This window comes from Chelon labrosus (assembly GCF_963514085.1).
Source record: "Chelon labrosus genome assembly, chromosome: 1".
Classification (NCBI taxonomy): Eukaryota; Metazoa; Chordata; class Actinopteri; order Mugiliformes; family Mugilidae; genus Chelon; species Chelon labrosus.
In genome coordinates, this window is record NC_140337.1 from 34,183,200 (window position 1) to 34,201,234 (window position 18,035).

The 18,035-nt window shown below is 44.6% G+C and overlaps 1 protein-coding gene across 1 annotated transcript in view; it reads left to right on the forward strand.

Annotated features, from left to right (window-relative positions):
- The window catches only part of LOC311488160 (butyrophilin-like protein 2), a gene marked incomplete at both ends in the record, with an annotated part of 33,393 nt that overhangs the window by 3,900 nt on the left and 11,458 nt on the right, over window positions 1-18,035 (forward strand). The window contains 3 exons of the mRNA XM_084544686.1: window positions 6,203-6,547; window positions 6,820-7,158; window positions 8,680-8,784. Of these exons, the coding sequence (XP_084400812.1) occupies window positions 6,203-6,547; window positions 6,820-7,158; window positions 8,680-8,784 (789 nt within the window). The remainder of the gene's footprint in view (window positions 1-6,202; window positions 6,548-6,819; window positions 7,159-8,679; window positions 8,785-18,035) is intronic.

The following is an 18,035-nucleotide window of genomic DNA, read 5'->3' on the forward strand; positions in this document are numbered from 1 at the left end:
GGCATATTACAAAATATAATAACGATAATAAAACGTTCATGGCTTGTAGCCTTCACCAGCGTCCACATTACGGAGATGGAGGATGTAAAAAAAATAAAGAGACGGATTCAAGAGTGACACCTGCTGAACTAAGCGATGAAAACAAATGAGGCGCCGCCGTGTGGCGTAAACTGGTACTGCTCCATGTAAAACTGGCTGTTAACAGCTTGAACGAAATTATTTCGTTGCTTGGCTGAAACGTGCTGAACAATCCTTATGTACGGTGGCCCTGAAGTGCAAATCACAACGGCAAAAGCGAAAACACAACGGCAAAAGCGAAAACACAACGGCAAAAGCGAAAACACAACGGCAAAAGCGAAAACACAACGGCAAATCAGAAAACACAACGGCAAAAGCGAAAACACAACGGCAAAAGCGAAAACACAACGGCAAATCAGAAAACACAACGGCAAAAGCGAAAACACAACGGCAAATCAGAAAACACAACGGCAAAAGCGAAAACACAACGGCAAAAGGGAAAACACAACGGCAAATCAGAAAACACAACGGCAAAAGCGAAAACACAACGGCAAAAGCGAAAACACAACGGCAAAAGCGAAAACACAACGGCAAATCAGAAAACACAACGGCAAATCAGAAAACACAACGGCAAATCAGAAAACACAACGGCAAATCAGAAAACACAACATGCATTTCGTCTACAACTTAATGCATACCAGCTGAACATGAGCTCATATCACACATACTATACACCATACCATCTTCTCCTACATAGCATATTTTCTTAGGCCTCCCAAACTATCACTCCCAACTTCAAGTCTGCTGGTCCTGACACTAATATAAACACTTAACCATCTGGCCATCCGCCAGAATCCTACAAGAATGTTTTTCTTTTAGAAGTCAATATACCTCACTACCCTTTCCGTTTTGGTTAATGTCGTTGTGTTTTCTCTTTTGCCGTTGTGTTTTCTGATTTGCCGTTGTGTTTTCGCTTTTGCCGTTGTGTTTTCGCTTTTGCCGTTGTGTTTTCTGATTTGCCGTTGTGTTTTCGCTTTTGCCGTTGTGTTTTCTGATTTGCCGTTGTGTTTTCTGATTTGCCGTTGTGTTTTCGCTTTTGCCGTTGTGTTTTCTGATTTGCCGTTGTGTTTTCGCTTTTGCCGTTGTGTTTTCGCTTTTGCCGTTGTGTTTTCTGATTTGCCGTTGTGTTTTCGCTTTTGCCGTTGTGTTTTCTGATTTGCCGTTGTGTTTTCTGATTTGCCGTTGTGTTTTCGCTTTTGCCGTTGTGATTTGCACTTCAGGGCCACCGTACTTATGAGGCGAACAGCAGACTCTACAGATTCTGCTGCCTCATCATCATAAAGTGACGTGACGTGTGGGGAACCCCCCCGGCTGTTTCAATGCTCGAAAATAGCACACCTGGGGCATGATAAGGATCTGTGATATATAATCTGTTTAAAGTGCGCAGTAAATTCTGACGGACTGAAATCACCCCTGGCTCTATTAATTTTTCCTCAGTTTTCCTGCCAATATGGCGGTGTCGACAAAGAAAAAAAAAAGTCATGTGACGTCTGGAGCTCTATATCCAATCCAATCCACTTTATTTATATAGCACAATTTTAACAAACACAAGGTTTCCAAAGTGTTTTACAAGATAAAACACAATAAATGGATAACACGGTCTACAGCGATGTGTTTCAAAGCCGTTTAATTCCATTGAAATACATTACAAATCTATGCATGGCACATAGGATGGAGGAAGTTGGGACATGTCTCAATGCATGTTAAATCACATCTAGAGGATAGTTGATAGTTGAATGACAATACATTTTATTATTTTGAAAGTAATTCTGGGTCTCTGATTTTCCTTATTTTTTGTACTTGGAGTAGGTCTTAAATTTAACCTATAATGGTCTTAAAAAGGTCTTAAAAAGTCTTAAATTTCACTTGCTCAAACCTGCAGGAACCCTGTGTACACACTAAGAGCACACGAGAGAACACAGGCTGTAATATACAAACTCATACAGACAAACTTAATCTCATGCAATCAATGTCTTGCATTTGAGATTTCATGTGAAACAGTTCATATTAGGAATAAATGACCATACAACGTGATCTCACATAATAGGAGATAGAAGTATGGTAACACTACTGTAGGTGGGGCATTATCACAGGAACGGCATTAAGGTAAGACACAGGTGATAAGTGGCAGATGTGTGAGAGGGGAAGCAAACAGTTTTTGACTGTGTCAGAGTGGCAGCGTTGCAGGCAGCATTTGTACAAGAAGAAACCATCCAAAGAAAAACTTACCCATGAAGATCATTGGACTGAGCTGTTGAGAGTGCTAAGGTGAGCATAAATACACTGTGGAAATAAATGGGTCACGGCACTCAAACAAGGTACTGGACATCACTTTTATTGTTTACTCAGAACACACATTCTCCCATTTGTCCCTCAGGAGCCTGAACAATTTTTGGACAGATGAAAAGATGTCACATAAAAATAAATTTTGCTCCAAGTCTGAAAAAGTACAAAAACATTCTGTGAGTAGGTTCTGGACAGTTTTATACTGTATATAAAAAATAAGAGACATTAAAAAACAACAATAATAACAACTCTGCTTCATGTTCAGCAGGATTTACACCAGTGTCACATTTTACTTTATTTCTCTAACTTTAGGTTTCATTAAAGGTGGTATCAGATTTTCTCAGCTGCCAAAACAAAGATATCAATACAGAAATTTAAAGTGCAGATTCTGTTGAGGTCATCATTTTAACAGCTTTGTAAAGGCTCACCAGTGAGTATAACATGAAGTTGTCATGCCTATAACAGCTGAATGCACATCTAGATCTAATGCTTTTGTGCGTTTTGATTCAATGCTGAGTACAGCCAAACTCGATAGTCTCTTTTCTGTCATAGTAGACCGCAAACAAGTCTTTATGAGGCTCAGAGATGAAAAACTTCGTTCACAGGGTGCACTGCTGACAGGTAAAACAACTGCTATTTCACACAACCTGAACAACTCATAAAAAACATCCTGGTATGGGTCCAAAAACTGAGTGAACTCCATTAGAGTGGTAGGACTCTCCTTTTCCCCCTTTTTTCTGTCTAGTACTCTCCTCATCTGATGTAACTCATGTTTGAGATCCTCAGTATTTGAATCATAAGCTTCAGCCAATAACAGAACAGCCTCCTCTCTCAAAAAAGTTGGACTTGACGGATTTAGTGCCTGTACACCCTGCATAATGTTACAATTTGTGTTAGAAAATCTTCTTCCTATTTCTCCAATCATGTTATCCAGAACGGGATAGTACACAGATACACAAAAAGTGTGTTTGCTATCTGGAACTACATGCTGTCCCAAGGTGGAGTGGATGACAGTGTCCTTAAGCACCTTTGTTGTCTGTCTTGGCCTCTTTGGTTTTCGCTGAGTTGTATCAATGTCACTTCGTTGACATAAATCAAGTGTTTCACTCCACATTTCCTCAAAAGAGACTTGACTACGGTACTGGACCAGTGTCTCTTTAAGTGCTTCAATGAGTTCAACAGCCTTAGCATAGTCCACTGTTTTAGACTGGAGCATGTCTGATACAAATTTGGAGTCACTCAGGACCTTTCTGAACAGAACAAGACATCCAGCAAAATTCAGACCAGTTTGAGCCAATATCCCTCTTGCTTCAACAGCTCTTTGTGGATGGTTCTCAGATGCTATTTCTTCAAGCACCTGTACTATTGCAGGCAACCTGTCCATAACATTGCGACATGCTATGTGCCTACAGGCCCAACGTGTGTCACTTAGCTGTTGGAGTTCCCTTGGTGCACCATCAAACATCTCCCTCTGCACTTCAAGCCATTTGTTATGTACATAAGACCCAGACATGAATACATACAGTCGTTCCAATAATGAGAAGAAGCTTCCTGCATCTGCCACACTTTTTACAGCGTCTACTATAACTAAGTTCAAGCAGTGTGCACTACAGTGAACATAGAAGGCATGTTTGGCTACTTCTTTTATTTTTGCTTGAACACCTGCATGTGCCCTGCGCATCACTGCCGCATCATCGTAGCCCTGGCCTACAAGGTTTTTCTTGTACTCCAGCCCATGCTTCTCAAGGAAGCATATAATCTTGTCACTTAAGGCAGCAGCATCCAGGTGTTCTGCCACTTCAAACTCCAGAAAGCTCTCATGAACCACACCGTTGTAAAAATATCTCAGAACAAATGACATTTGCTCTTTTTTCTGAACATCTTTAGTTTCATCAACAATAACCTCCTGAATGATTTTCTCTTTGACCATTGCAGCCAAGCATTCAAATATTTCATTCTGTATTGTTTTACTGGTGTACTTTGCATTTTTAGCTTGTTGTTGTTTTAATGATGGGTTTATGGTTACCCAGCAAGTCTAACATAGACAGAAAAACACCCTTTTTTTCTGAGTGGAGAGACTCCCTGTGACCCCGCTGTGCTAGGTTTTCTGTCGCTGTTACAACTAAAATTTCAGCTAATGTTTTAATGTAGTATTGATTTTCTGCCACCTGCTTCTTTTTTTGCTCATCCATTAGTCCAAACATTGAGGTATTTCTATCCATAATTTTCTTGTTCTCTGTCCAAGCAAACATTGCATTTACATGGCCTTCAGACCTGGCATGAGAACAGAAACCACTGTGTTTCATTGTAGCCTTTTTCCAGTTACGATAACCCTCGAATGAGGTGAAAACAGTCCTTGGAGCATCGGGGAGGGAAAAATGCCTACAAGCAAAACAGTAAGCTGCATCTTTCGACTGCGAGTATTCTATCCAGGGATGAGATTTGTACCAGTCACTGCAGAAGCTTCTCCTGGCTCCTCCCTGGAGGGTCTTAGGGAAACTCTCTCGCATTGGCTGCACTGGCACCTCACACCTGGACTTGGATACATCTAGAAGATGGAGGGGAGGAAAGACTCAAGCTGCATTACATCTGAGTTAATTATACAATGTACCAACTAGTAAAAACACAATCAATTTGGAACTGTCATTGATAAGTTATAACCATCAGACTGTGTTAACACACACTAACATTTTAGCTTGGGAGAGTATTTTTAGGTTCATTTGTTTAATTTTGGAATTTAACCTGAGCAATAGATCTAATATTAAATATTAAAATATTAAAACTCTGTCCCCATCTCATCACACTTTCACACTTACAAGTTTCCCCAATTATTCATATTTAAGCAAACAACAATATTTATATTTATTTAAAGAAGTCTAAGCAACGTCTCTTAAATGCACCGTATAGCAAAATTAACTGGAGATCGTTGGTGATGGCTCAGGCACTCTCCTTTCCCTTTCACTGTCCGAGCCCTGCACGTAATCTTGTCTCTCGCTTTCTCCCACCTCCTCCTGTCCCTGCTCGCCTTGGCCTTATATTCTTTGTCTGTCACGTTTCTGATGCTCTTCTCTCTCTCCTTCCACCTTGTCCTTCTCGTCTCTCTCTCCTTCCACCTTGTCCCTCTCGTCTCTCTCTCCTTCCACCTAGTCCTTCTCGTCTCTCTCTCCTTCCACCTTGTCCTTCTCGTCTCTCTCTCCTTCCACCTTGTCCTTCTCGTCTCCCTCTCCTTCCACTTCATCTCCTCCGTCTACCTTTCTCTTTGGTGAGAAAAGACTATGTATGTTACCTTTCCTCTTCATTTCTGTAAGATTCAAAGTAACTTTACAATGTTTTCCTTGACAGACAGACATTGAATCCATATTAGCTTTTGTAGCCTTCTTTACACAGAACTAACGTCAGACCTAGCTAACATTACATGTATAGTTAGCTAAATAACGTTCTTCAACCTGATTTTTATCATCTCAAAATCAGCATTGCAACTATACTAGCGCTGTGCTTTCATTATTATTTCATTTCTTGATAGATTGACTGAACTCTAAACTGTTCCAGGACTGGAGTAGAGGACAGACCTGATCAACACAATCTTACAAATGTCATTACTCATTACTTTGAGCAAGAGAGGAAGTTTTTCAGACAAATCTATGAAAACTGTCAAAACACATTCAATGATCTGTTCTTTGACTTCAGTCTGTGAATGAAATGTAGTTTTTCATTGACTGACTGATAGTTCAACTGGTTTCTCTGGTCCCTGCAGATAATGTGACCTACAGTCAGTCATGTGTCAAGTCAAACCCACAGCATGCAGCTGATTTGTCTTTCTCTTTGTGTGTCCTCTCAGTTTCCCAGCATGCCCTGGCAGGTGTGGTGCAGGTGAATGAGGGGGCGGAGTCTGTCCTGCTACCCTGCCATGACTTGGGTTATTTTCCTGAGGACCCCACAGTGATTTGGACCAGGAACGATCTCAGTCCCAAATCTGTCCACAAACGAGGAGAAACAGATGAAGTTAAAGGTCAGAACCAGGTTTACAGGGGGAGGACATCGATGACGCCTGATGCTCTAGACACTGGAGACTTCAGCCTCACTCTGACAAAACCCCACCTCTCTGACAGCGGCAGCTACACCTGCTCCATCAGTGATGGAAGACGAGAACAGAGAGTGACAGACGTACATCTACAGGTCAAAGGTCAGAAACAAACCTCAACATGTGGTTTCACAGGAAAACAAAGACTCAAGGCCAAACAGTTTCTGGTCTTTCCAGTAGAAAATCAAAGTGGTGATCAGGAGCTGATGAAGAGTTCTGGTTCAGTCTGGTCACATATCAGAACGTTGCCCCTGAGCTGAAGAACTAAATCCACCAGGAACTCTGGACCGTGTATTAAACATGTTAGGCTGCTTCAGTTCCTCCATGTGACAGTTATTATTAAACCAGCTGGTTCATGTTTCTGTCTCTCTCAGTTTCCCAGCATACCCTGACTGTGGAGGTGGTGGAGGGGGCGGAGTCAGTCCTGTTGCCCTGTCAAGACTCGTCTGTTCCTAGGCGTCCCACTGTGGAGTGGATCCGCTATGACCTCAGTCCTTCAACCGTCCACCAGCGTCAGACAGAAGGTGATGACCTGAAAAACCAAAACCAGCTTTACAGAGACCGAACATCCATGAAGACTGACGCTCTGAGAACTGGAGACTTCAGCCTGAATCTGAGGAAACCCCGCCTCTCTGACAGCGCAACCTACATCTGCTCCATCAGAGCGTTTGGAAACGAACGGAGACTGGCAGCCGTAGAGCTGCAGGTCAAAGGTCAGCAATAAACACTACCACTGTAAACCAGCGTTCAACAGTCTCACAGCCTCCGGGAAGAAGCTGTTCCTCAGTCTGGTGGTCCTGCTCTTAAAGGAATACTCCGGAATTTTGGACATAGGGCCTCATTTACAACTGAGCCGGTGTGATATAGGTCGGTGGAGACCGTTTTCAGCACATTTGATCCATTCCTTATATTTGCACAAATCACTGTTGCTAAACTGGTGTTGAGCTAGCGTGCGTCAACGGTAACATCCAGCCTGTCACTAAAAACAGCTATAACTGCTCCGCAGAACACCCGAGACAAATGTATTATAACGTCGGACTATCGATGTACATGTCAGTGTTGGTAGAATCATTTTAGAAATTAAACCAACCTTGCATGGCATTGGAATAGCTTACACTTTGTTCCCTGTTGTTGCTTAGGCTACGGCAGCGGCGGACTGATATTATCTCCGGGCTAGTGAGACTACAGAGGAAGACAGTTCCGGTTTCACTGACAATCACGCGAGATTATTTAGCTGCTGTCAGCCCATCTGTAACTTTTATAGCCACAATTTCGGAAAGCACACTGAATCACCATGTTTATAACCTATTTTTTACTGTCTATGTTTATAACGCGGCTACTACTAGCTGTCACGACTGTAGGGCGCTTCTGTTTTCGTTTTGACGCACTACTACTAACACGCAAAGTAAAATTCCGCTGCTGCTGAAAAACTAGTCCCTCAAAATGTTTTATCATTGAAAATGCAAGGTTGGTTTAATTTCTAAAATGATTCTACCAACACTGACATGTACATCGATAGTCCGACGTTATAATACATTTGTCTCGGGTGTTCTGCGGAGCAGTCATAGCTGTTTTTAGTGACAGGCTGGATGTTACCGTTGACGCACGCTAGCTCAACACCAGTTTAGCAACAGTGATTTGTGCAAATATAAGGAATGGATCAAATGTGCTGAAAACGGTCTCCATCGACCTATATCACACCGGCTCAGTTGTAAATGAGGCCCTATGTCCAAAATTCCGGAGTTTTCCTTTAATGCTCCGTAGCCTCCTGCCTGAGAGGAGAGGGATTTGTAGGGTTACCATCTCTAAGGCCAGTCTCACGCTATCCACACAGTCCTTTATTAATTTATTCTACTGTCAGTACTGTAGCTATAGGTCACAGGTCAGAGGTCAGTACTGTGGCTAGAGGTCAGAGGTCAGAGGTCAGTACTGTAGGTACAGGTCAGAGGTCAGAGGTCAGTACTGTAGATACAGGTCAGAGGTCAGTACTGTAGATACAGGTCAGAGGTCAGAGGTCAGAGCAGTAGATACAGGTCAGAGGTCAGAGGTCAGTACCGTAGATACAGGTCAGAGGTCAGAGGTCAGAGCTGTAGATACAGGTCAGAGGTCAGAGGTCAGAGCAGTAGATACAGGTCAGAGGTCAGAGGTCAGTACCGTAGATACAGGTCAGAGGTCAGAGGTCAGAGCTGTAGATACAGGTCAGAGGTCATGTTGTTCTTCATCTTTCTCCACAGAACCACCTCCAGTCTGGCCTACAGTTCTCATAGTTCTCCTGGTTCTCCTGGTTGTTCTTGGTGTTGGGGGTCTTTTGTTTCATTGTCGACACTACTTCATGTCAGGTGAGTCTCTACTACTACACTACCCATAATGCTGATGGTAACATGTGTCCTGTGGAGGAGACTTGTTCCAGCTGCTGAAAGAGTTCAGAGTTCAAACAGCTGCTACAGAGAGCTGAAGAGAAACTTCCAGGTTTAGTTCCAGAAGTCAGAAACTCTTCATCAAACATGTCTGCAGCACTTTACAGGACGCTTTGACTAGTTACCAAGGAACGAGTCAGGAAGACATCAGGGACAAACGGAGACACAATCCAGCTCTAATCAGAAGCTCCTGACGTCCTCAATCAGGACCTGAGCTCTGAGCTCATGAGTCCAGGTCTCTCCCAGTCCCAGTAAAACCAGAGCAGAGGGTTAGGGTTCTTCCTCATCCATTCATCTGATTGGTTCCTCATTAGTTCCTGACTTCTTCTTTGGTAACTGCTCCAAATGTCCTGAAGAAGAAAACTGGTGTTCAGTCACAAACTAGTTTCCACTGGTTTGTGTCAGAGGTGTGACAGACGTCAGGTGAGCTCAGGTCACCTGGTTGATCCACGTCCTCAAACAAACTGAACACTGAGAGTCCTCCACCAACATGAGACACATAGACAAGGATGGACAGAGACGTCCTGTTACCATCAGAGCTGCTGCTGCTGTCTCTACAGCTGATGATGGGATTTGTTGTCCTCTCAGTCTACCAGGTGGAGGTGGATTCAGGGGTGAAGTCTGTCCAGCTGACCTGCAAAACCATAGCTCACCTGCCTGAAGACGCTAAAGTGGAGTGGATGGACAGATTCAACAGGAAGGTCCATGTGTATCAGAACGGCTCTGACCAACTTGAAGACCAGAACCAGATTTACAGAAACAGAACGAAGATGAAGAAAAACCTGAAAACTGGAGACCTCAGTCTGACCCTGAAATACCCCACAGATGGAGACAACAGGACCTACACCTGCACCGTCTACAACAAGGAGGGAGACATCCTGATGAAGAAACAAGTGAAGCTCAATGTCAGAGGTCAGTACTGTAGATACAGGTCAGAGGTCAGAGGTCAGTACTGTAGATACAGGTCAGAGGTCAGTACTGTAGATACAGGTCAGAGGTCAGAGGTCAGTACTGTAGATACCAGAGATGGGACTAAGTCATTGTCCTCCAGTCCTAAACTTTTCATTTAGTCCTTTTAACAGTAATAATCTATTCCATTTAAATGACAGATCATAAATCCTCCATAAATCCTTTTTAAATCTACATTTATTTATCATAACATGTGATAAAATGTCTAAAAGCAAAGAGCTGATCCTTCCATATGGCACTATTAACCAGTTCCATTGAACTCATCTGCAACAATATTCTTCCTTTTAAACTTTCTTTGCTGAAGAAACATTTGATCAAATGTAGAAAAGTGCAGCTGAAATCATTTGAACAAAAAGTGCTGACATTTCATTTCCAAAGCTCTAGAATGAGTTCCACAATACTTAATTTCTGTCCTGTCTTGTCCTCGTCTCATCTCATATTGAAACATACCATCATCATCATCAGCGTATCCATCAACAGCTTGGTGTATCTTCTGCTATTTCAGGGCCTTATTCTCCGTTGCATTTCCTAAAGTTTGTCAGTCATTTGTGGACGATGAGGTGATGAGATTGAAGGCTGTTGTGGTTCATTGGTGATGCTTTTGTTCATCTGGTATTCCTCAAATCTGGAAAGAAGTCATCTTGTAAAACAGATGTCAGTAAATCCCTTCTAGTCCTCCATAGATAGCATTTAAAATGACACTTTGCTCCTAATACTAGTAATATATCAACCTTAACATTAAGTTCCTAGACGCTTCTGGCGCCGGTCGAAGCCGACAGCTGCTTGAAACAGCTCTTACTTGATCTCTCTTTCTTTCCAGTTTATTTCACTTTTAGTGGAGATTACTTTGTAGATACTTTTAAGACAGCACCACACTTTGATAGTTCATACTGGGAGTCTCACCATCGCTGTAGTCTACATATTTATAACAACATCCAGACCGGCCGGTGTAACAGTGCACCAAGCGGCCCTTTGTTTACAGGAGGGAACAGCTGATGGTGCTGTGTAGCGCTGTAGTGTTCCCTCAGGACAGACATGAGATCCCCCCAGAGATACTTCAAGGAAGAACTCACCACAACATTGTTCACCTGCAGCCTGTGTATCAGCCTACTGTACACCTGCAGTCTGTGTATCAGCCTACTGTTCACCTGCAGCCTGTGTATCAGCCTACTGTTCACCTGCAGCCTGTGTATCAGCCTACTGTTCACCTGCAGCCTGTGTATCAGCCTACTGTTCACCTGCAGCCTGTGTATCAGCCTACTGTTCACCTGCAGCCTGTGTGTAAGCCTACTGTTCACCTGCAGCCTGTGTATAAGCCTACTGTTCACCTGCAGCCTGTGTCTAAGCCTACTGTTCACCTGAAGCCTGTGTATCAGCCTACTGTACACCTGCAGCCTGTGTGTAAGCCTACTGTTCACCTGCAGCCTGTGTATAAGCCTACTGTACACCTGCAGCCTGTGTATAAGCCTACTGTTCACCTGCAGCCTGTGTCTAAGCCTACTGTTCACCTGAAGCCTGTGTATCAGCCTACTGTTCACCTGCAGCCTGTGTATCAGCCCACTGTTCACCTGCAGCCTGTGTATCAGCCTACTGTTCACCTGCAGCCTGTGTATCAGCCTACTGTTCACCTGCAGCCTGTGTATCAGCCCACTGTTCACCTGCAGCCTGTGTATCAGCCTACTGTACACCTGCAGCCTGTGTATCAGCCCACTGTTCACCTGCAGCCTGTGTATCAGCCTACTGTTCACCTGCAGCCTGTGTATCAGCCTACTGTACACCTGCAGCCTGTGTATCAGCCAACTGTTCACCTGCAGCCTGTGTATCAGCCAACTGTTCACCTGAAGCCTGTGTATCAGCCTACTGTTCACCTGCAGCCTGTGGTCCCACGCACGGTGAAGAGGTGGACTGTGGAGAGTGAGGCAGCTCTCAGGGACTGCTTCAACACCACTGTGTGGACAGAACTCTGTGATCCACATGGGGAGGACATCAATGCCATGACAGACTGCATTACAGACTACATTAACTTCTGCTTTGAGAACACCGTTCCCTCCAGGGTGGTACGGTGCTTCTCACATAACAAGCTGTGGATTAACCCTGATATTAAAGCTCTGCTGAAGGAGAAGAAGAGAGCTTTCAGATCAGAGAATAAGGAGGAGCTGAGGACTGTACAGAAGGAGCTGAGAAAGAAGATGAGGGAGGGAAAGGCCAGCTACAGGAGGAAGATGGAGGAGCAGCTGCAGAGGAAGAACATTAGAGGGGTGTGGAGAAGCCTGGAAACCATCTCAGGCTACAAAACACCCCATGAACAGATTGAGGGGGATCGACAGTGGGTCAATGATCTAAATCTTCATTTCAACAGGATTGATCAAGAACCCACTCCTCCCCCCATGCAGTCGCTCCCTCACTTGCTGACACCTGGCTTATGCCCTCCTCACTCAGCCCCTCACACCTCTGGCTCATCAGACCATACAACCAGTTCACACCAGGATGGAGGCACTCATCCCCCACCCCTGTCCTTCACAGCAGACCAGGTGAGAAAAGAGCTGAGGAAGATAAAACTAAGGAAAGCAGCTGGACCGGGTGGTATTCTGGCGTTTTGTTCCATTGAAATGAATGGAGAAGACTGAGAAAATCGCTAATTCCGAAATGACCCCCTTCACATTGCTGAGCGTTAACTCAGCCATGCTTTGGAGTAGAAAAATACTTGGAAGTTTGTACGAGGCACGGGAAGTGTAGCTTTATTTTCCTGAAAACGGCGTTTGGATACCTTTTACGGTTTGGTCAGGGTCACAGTTTACGTTTTGATGAAATTCAATCTGATCAGGTGGCCACAGTTTTTGAGGTACACAGATAAAAAATATATAAAAACGTAGGGATTGTTGTTGGCTTTCAGATGGTGTGGGTCTGATTTCTGTAGGTCCTACCGTTTGGACTTTTTATTTATGAGCATTCGTCCAGCAGTAGGGTCCAGTTTTTTCTCCCTCTCAGGCAGAGGTGAGAGGGAGAAGGTGACTTCAGCAGCAGCTGGCCCTGGTAGCCTTGACAACCAGACACTGACACAATGACACAGGCTGACACAGGCTGCCAAAACATTATGACCCCTCAGACCAGCATTACAGTCACACACCAGATTTTGTGTTGTACTTGATGCCACATAGCACCACAAGGTGGCGCCTCCTTTTGTCTTGTAATGTATGTCTCTGAGCTCTGTGTGTAGCTCCCTCTTCTCCCCAGTAACAGAGGTGTAGGTTGTACCGACTATATTCTACAGATCATGTATGACGGTAGATACAGGCTTTGTGTGGTGAAGGTTCAAGTCAACAGGTGATAAAGTACCAAGTTAGAAACCTCCTACTGTCATGTCAGATCACAATTCATCTCAAGAGCAGAGGGGAATCTGCACTCCAAACCTGTAGAGGGCAACCACACACAGGAACTCAACAGGTGCTCAACAGGAAGTCTTATAGGGACCATATTTGCCTGCGCACCCACTGGAAAAGCATGGAATGAAATGATGCTGCTAACCTCCTCACTAGCTCTTGGAAGTCAAGACCACATTTGATTGTTGTTAAACTCCTCACTTACCTGAAGAAAAGACCACAACTCCTGATCAATCCAGAAGACGCAACTGGTATGGAATGAACAACTTTAGTTGATTGATTGGTGTAATGAAGTCATGCTTTTGGAGTGAATTATTATTATTAAGGACATTACAGTTTGTTATGCTATGCTCTTTGCTATGCTATGAATATTGGTGAATTTAATTAAGTGAATTTAATTAAGTGATGACGACCTTATGTAACTGTTTGAGACCCTAAGTTAACTTAAATTACTTTTGTTTAAGAGTAGTGTAAAGTTTGTTTAAGGATAACTTTGAAAGATAACATTTACTGTTATTTATTTGAAACTAAATGAATGTTTTTTTTCTGTTTCTTGAAGGTTATCAACCTATTCTATTCTGTTTTATTATCTTCAAATCCATCATTTATTCAACTGAAAACATCGACCAAACCTATCGTTAAGAAAATAAATGGAAAATAAGAAGAATTGAGTTGTCCTTTGCATCTCTTGAAGATTGATCAAGCAGTTTTTCAAGTTTGGGCAGAGTTGTGGTCACAAAAAACACACAGAACTTGACAGTTGATAACCACGCGTGGCAGGAAGACGAGGATCAAAGGCCTGAAGTCAAGCTGTTGACGCAAAGGAAAGAAGAAATAACTGGAAATTCTTCAACATGGCGAAGGAGACTCCCGGGAAGACAGTCAAGCAACTGAAGCAAGAGAGGACCTTAGCTAAAACTGCCTTCACCAAGCAAGCAAACTACCTGGGCAGAGCTGCAAAGAGCATGATCAAGCATGAGCTACAAGAGGAGTTCAGCAAGCTCAGTTCCCTGGCAAGGCATGTCAGTGATGCAAATGAGGAGTACAGGGCTGGCCTACTGGCGGATAATGAAGCTGGAACTGATGAGGACAAAGAAGTCAAGCTTGGCAAGGAGCAGGAGGATGAGCTTGAGAAGACAATGGAGGAGTGTGTCGCGAGACTGGATGAAGTCCGGAAAGCGGTCCAATCTAACCTCTGGCAAAGGTATGGTGACGAGGAGGTAAGCTCTGCAATCCAAGAAGCAGCAGTAGCCTGTGAAAGAGCTCATGCATGCCCCATCAACAACTCTGCCAAGTCTGAACTGACCTCTCAGGGTGTTCTGGTCAGCTAGCCAGACGACATCTCCAATAGCCACATTCCTGTGTGCTGTGTGCCACTTGGTCCTGACAAACAGGTTTGGTCCCGCTAACTGGCTCCATTTCCTCCAAAACCGGTCAACTTCTGTTTGGATGGCTCTCAGTCTTTTGTAAGAGTAACCTTCAAAGTCAAAGATACCTGGATCTCCACTGGGTCCAGCTCTTCCAAGCAGAAGTGAATTTGGGCTGATGTATTCCACACAGTCCTCCCGACTCTGAGTCCTGGCATCAATAGGTCTTTCATTGGCGAGGTTGGAAGCCATGTAAAGGAAGGTTTGAAACTCACTCCATGTGAAGACTCCATTACCTCCCAGATTGTGCAAAGCTCGTTTCACAGTGCGGACAGCTGCTTCAGCGGCTCCATTCCTGTGAGGTGAGTCTGCTGGATGGATTTTCCAGCTCCATTCTGTGCCATGTTTGGAGGCTTCATTTTCAAGGTTTGACCTTTCCAGTTGGACCAGAAACATGTAGAGCTCTTTGAGGGCAGGTCTGGCTCCAACAAAATTCTTTCCAGGATCGGACCATAGTTTCCTCGGATGTCCTCTCAGCGCTGTGAATCGTTGGTAGGCCAACAGGAAGCCTTCAGCTGACTGATCACTCACGAGGTCTGTGTGTATAGCTCTGGATGCCATGCAGCAGAAGACGATTCCCCACACTTTGAGCTTTACCTTCTTCTTCACTTCATCCTTCACTTCGTAAGGTCCAAATAAGTCCACTGTTGTGTACTCGAATGGATTGGCTGGTGTTATTCTCTCAGGTGGAAGGTCACTCATGATCTGCTGGCATCTCCTGGCCTTGGCTTTTCTGCATGTTATGCAGTCATTAACAACCTTTTGAGCCAGTTTCCGGCCTCTTACTACCCAGGCTTTCCTTCTCATCCGGAGGAGTGTACCTGCAATTTCCTCATGGTTTGCATTGTGAGCTTCCTTGGCTAGAAGATTAGATATCCAGGATGTGCAAGGTAAGATTGGTACTGCAGTTTTTTCTTCATTGAAGATTTGGAACCTTCCTCCACAGAGTAAAAGACCGGTGTTCTCATCTCTGTACACAGCAAGTCCGTTGAGTGTGGTGCCTGGAAAGGTTATCTCCTCTTGAGCCGCAAGGAAGATATCCCTGAGCGCATCTTTACACTCACTTACAGTGAGTGCAGTTTCTTTGGCTCTGGATTTGATCTTTTGGCCTGAAGGAATTCCCTCCTCCTTTGGCTGAGGTCTTGACCAGCACTTTTCTCCACTTCGTGGCAGCTCTCCACACCCATGCAATAACTCTGGTCAGCTTGGTTAAACTGCTGAACTTGCTGATGTCAATGATTTTTTTCACTGCAGAACCAGCAGGTGGTCTCTGGACTCGGATTTGGCGTTCTTCTCCATTTGGACTGCTTTGCAGGTCCTTGCTTTGGTCAGCTTTGCCTGGAGCAGTGGTTGGAAGCATTTTCACCTGCGCTCGGGTTAGTGCTGCTGTGAAACCTTTCCTTTGGAGCTTGTTTATGCCTTCTTTAGCATGTGCAGCAATGTCTTTGGCTGACTTTATGGGCCATTCGCCAACGGGTCGTTTCAGAAACTCTGGTCCATTTTGCCACACAGAGTTCTCTTTGAGTTCTTCTGGAGTTGCTCCTCTCGTTATGAGGTCAGCAATGTTTTGCTCACCTGAAATCCATCTCCAGTCTTCAACAGATGTGGATTTCTGGATCTCTCCAACCCTGTTTGCAAAAAATGTTTGGAACCCATAGCTGTCTCTTTGGATTGCTCCTAGCACGGTTTGACTGTCCAGCAGATGGAACCAACGTTCAACTTGCATCCGACTGTGCTTTTCAATGTATTTTCTTAGTCTTGCAGCAAAGACAGCACCACAGACTTCAGCCTTTACTGGTTCTCCCTTTTGGTCCAGTGGTGTGAGCTTTGCTTTGGACTCAACAAGCCGGACCAGGATGCCCTGTTCAGTCTCCCACCTGAAGTATGCAACAGCTCCGTAGCTCTGGTCACTCCCATCAGAGAATGTTATTCCCCAGGGACCTCCAATCCTTTTGACTGGTGTGAGGCTTCTGTGGAAGGTTACTTGGCTGAGACGTGTGTATTCCTCAAACAGGTGGATGGCTTCTTCTCTCAGTCTTTCAGACAGAGATCTGTCCCATGTGTCCCGTGCCAGAGATTTTCCTCCAGTTTCTTGAAAAGCTTTTCTGACCAGGATGGCACCCTTTTGTTTGGCAGGTGTTGCGAGGCCTATTGGGTCATATAAGCTAGCTACTTGGCTAAGCAGTTGTCTTCTAGTTAGCGGGTTTGGAGTTTTTTCCCTCACCTCTTCTTCAAGGAGATTTTGGCTGACTCTCATCTTCTTTTTCCTCTTAGAGAAGTTAATCGAGGTCATGAGGTACAGTTTGTCTGATTCAACCATGTAGCCCACTCCAAGGGCTTTGTTGTCTCCATCTCTCATCTGGTTGGGAAGAATGAAGACTCGATCTGAAGATGCTGGATGTTCTGCTGCATACTCCTGCCTCCCACTTTGGCCTGACCGGACCCACGGCTTGAGGAAGAATCCACCTGCCTTTAGGATTTCTTCAACTGTTTTGGTGGTTTTGTCTAGTTTTTCCAGGTCATTGTGGGATGTTAGGATGTCATCTACATAGGAATCCTCTTCAAGGATCCTACGCTCCTCCTCCAGGTGAGTGAAAATGGGCAGCTTTGCTGTCTCTCTCATGGCCAGTTGTGCGATACACCCTGCTGGTCGATCGCCAATGTTGACTCTGGTGATGGCATATTCCTCAATTTCTTCATCCTCGCTGTCTCTCCAGAGAAATCTGTGGAGGTGCATCTCCAGGTCTTCAAGCTACACAGAATTATACATCTTTTTGATGTCACCAAGAGCAGCATGGACTCCTCTTCTGAACCTTAGCAGCACAGCTCGGATGGGATTAAGGACATCAGGCCCTTTCAGAAGGAGGTCATTCATGCTGAGCCCTTTAAATTTCTGACTGCTGTTCCATACCAGTCGCACAGGTGTTGTAATGGAGTGAGGGTTTGGTGCCACCAAGTGGCTGACTGTCCTTTCCAGTTGGCGATGGTCTCCTTGGTGAGTTTCTTGGCTGCTCCCCTCTCCACCATCTCATGGACTTGAGTTGTGTATGCCGCACGCCACTCTGGTTCTCCCTTGAGCTGTCTCTCTGTCCTTAGAAAGGTGGCTTCCACTGCATTACTGTTGTTGAGCAGGGAACTTGGGTCTTCAATCCAGGGATACTTTGTGTCCCAGTGAGGCTCCTGACTGTGAACATCCGCTTTCACATAGGTGAGGCCTTGTCTGATAATTTCCAGCTCTCTTTCCTCACTCAAAGTCATGTCTTTGCCTCCTGGTTGACAGTTTCCGCACCGGCATCCACCACACATGGGTTCGCAGGCTGCTCCAATGCTGTCCCATTTCCACCAGTCTAAGAACTCTCTGCCAGCAACTGTGCGCTTGGTTTCAGCTTTGAACTCT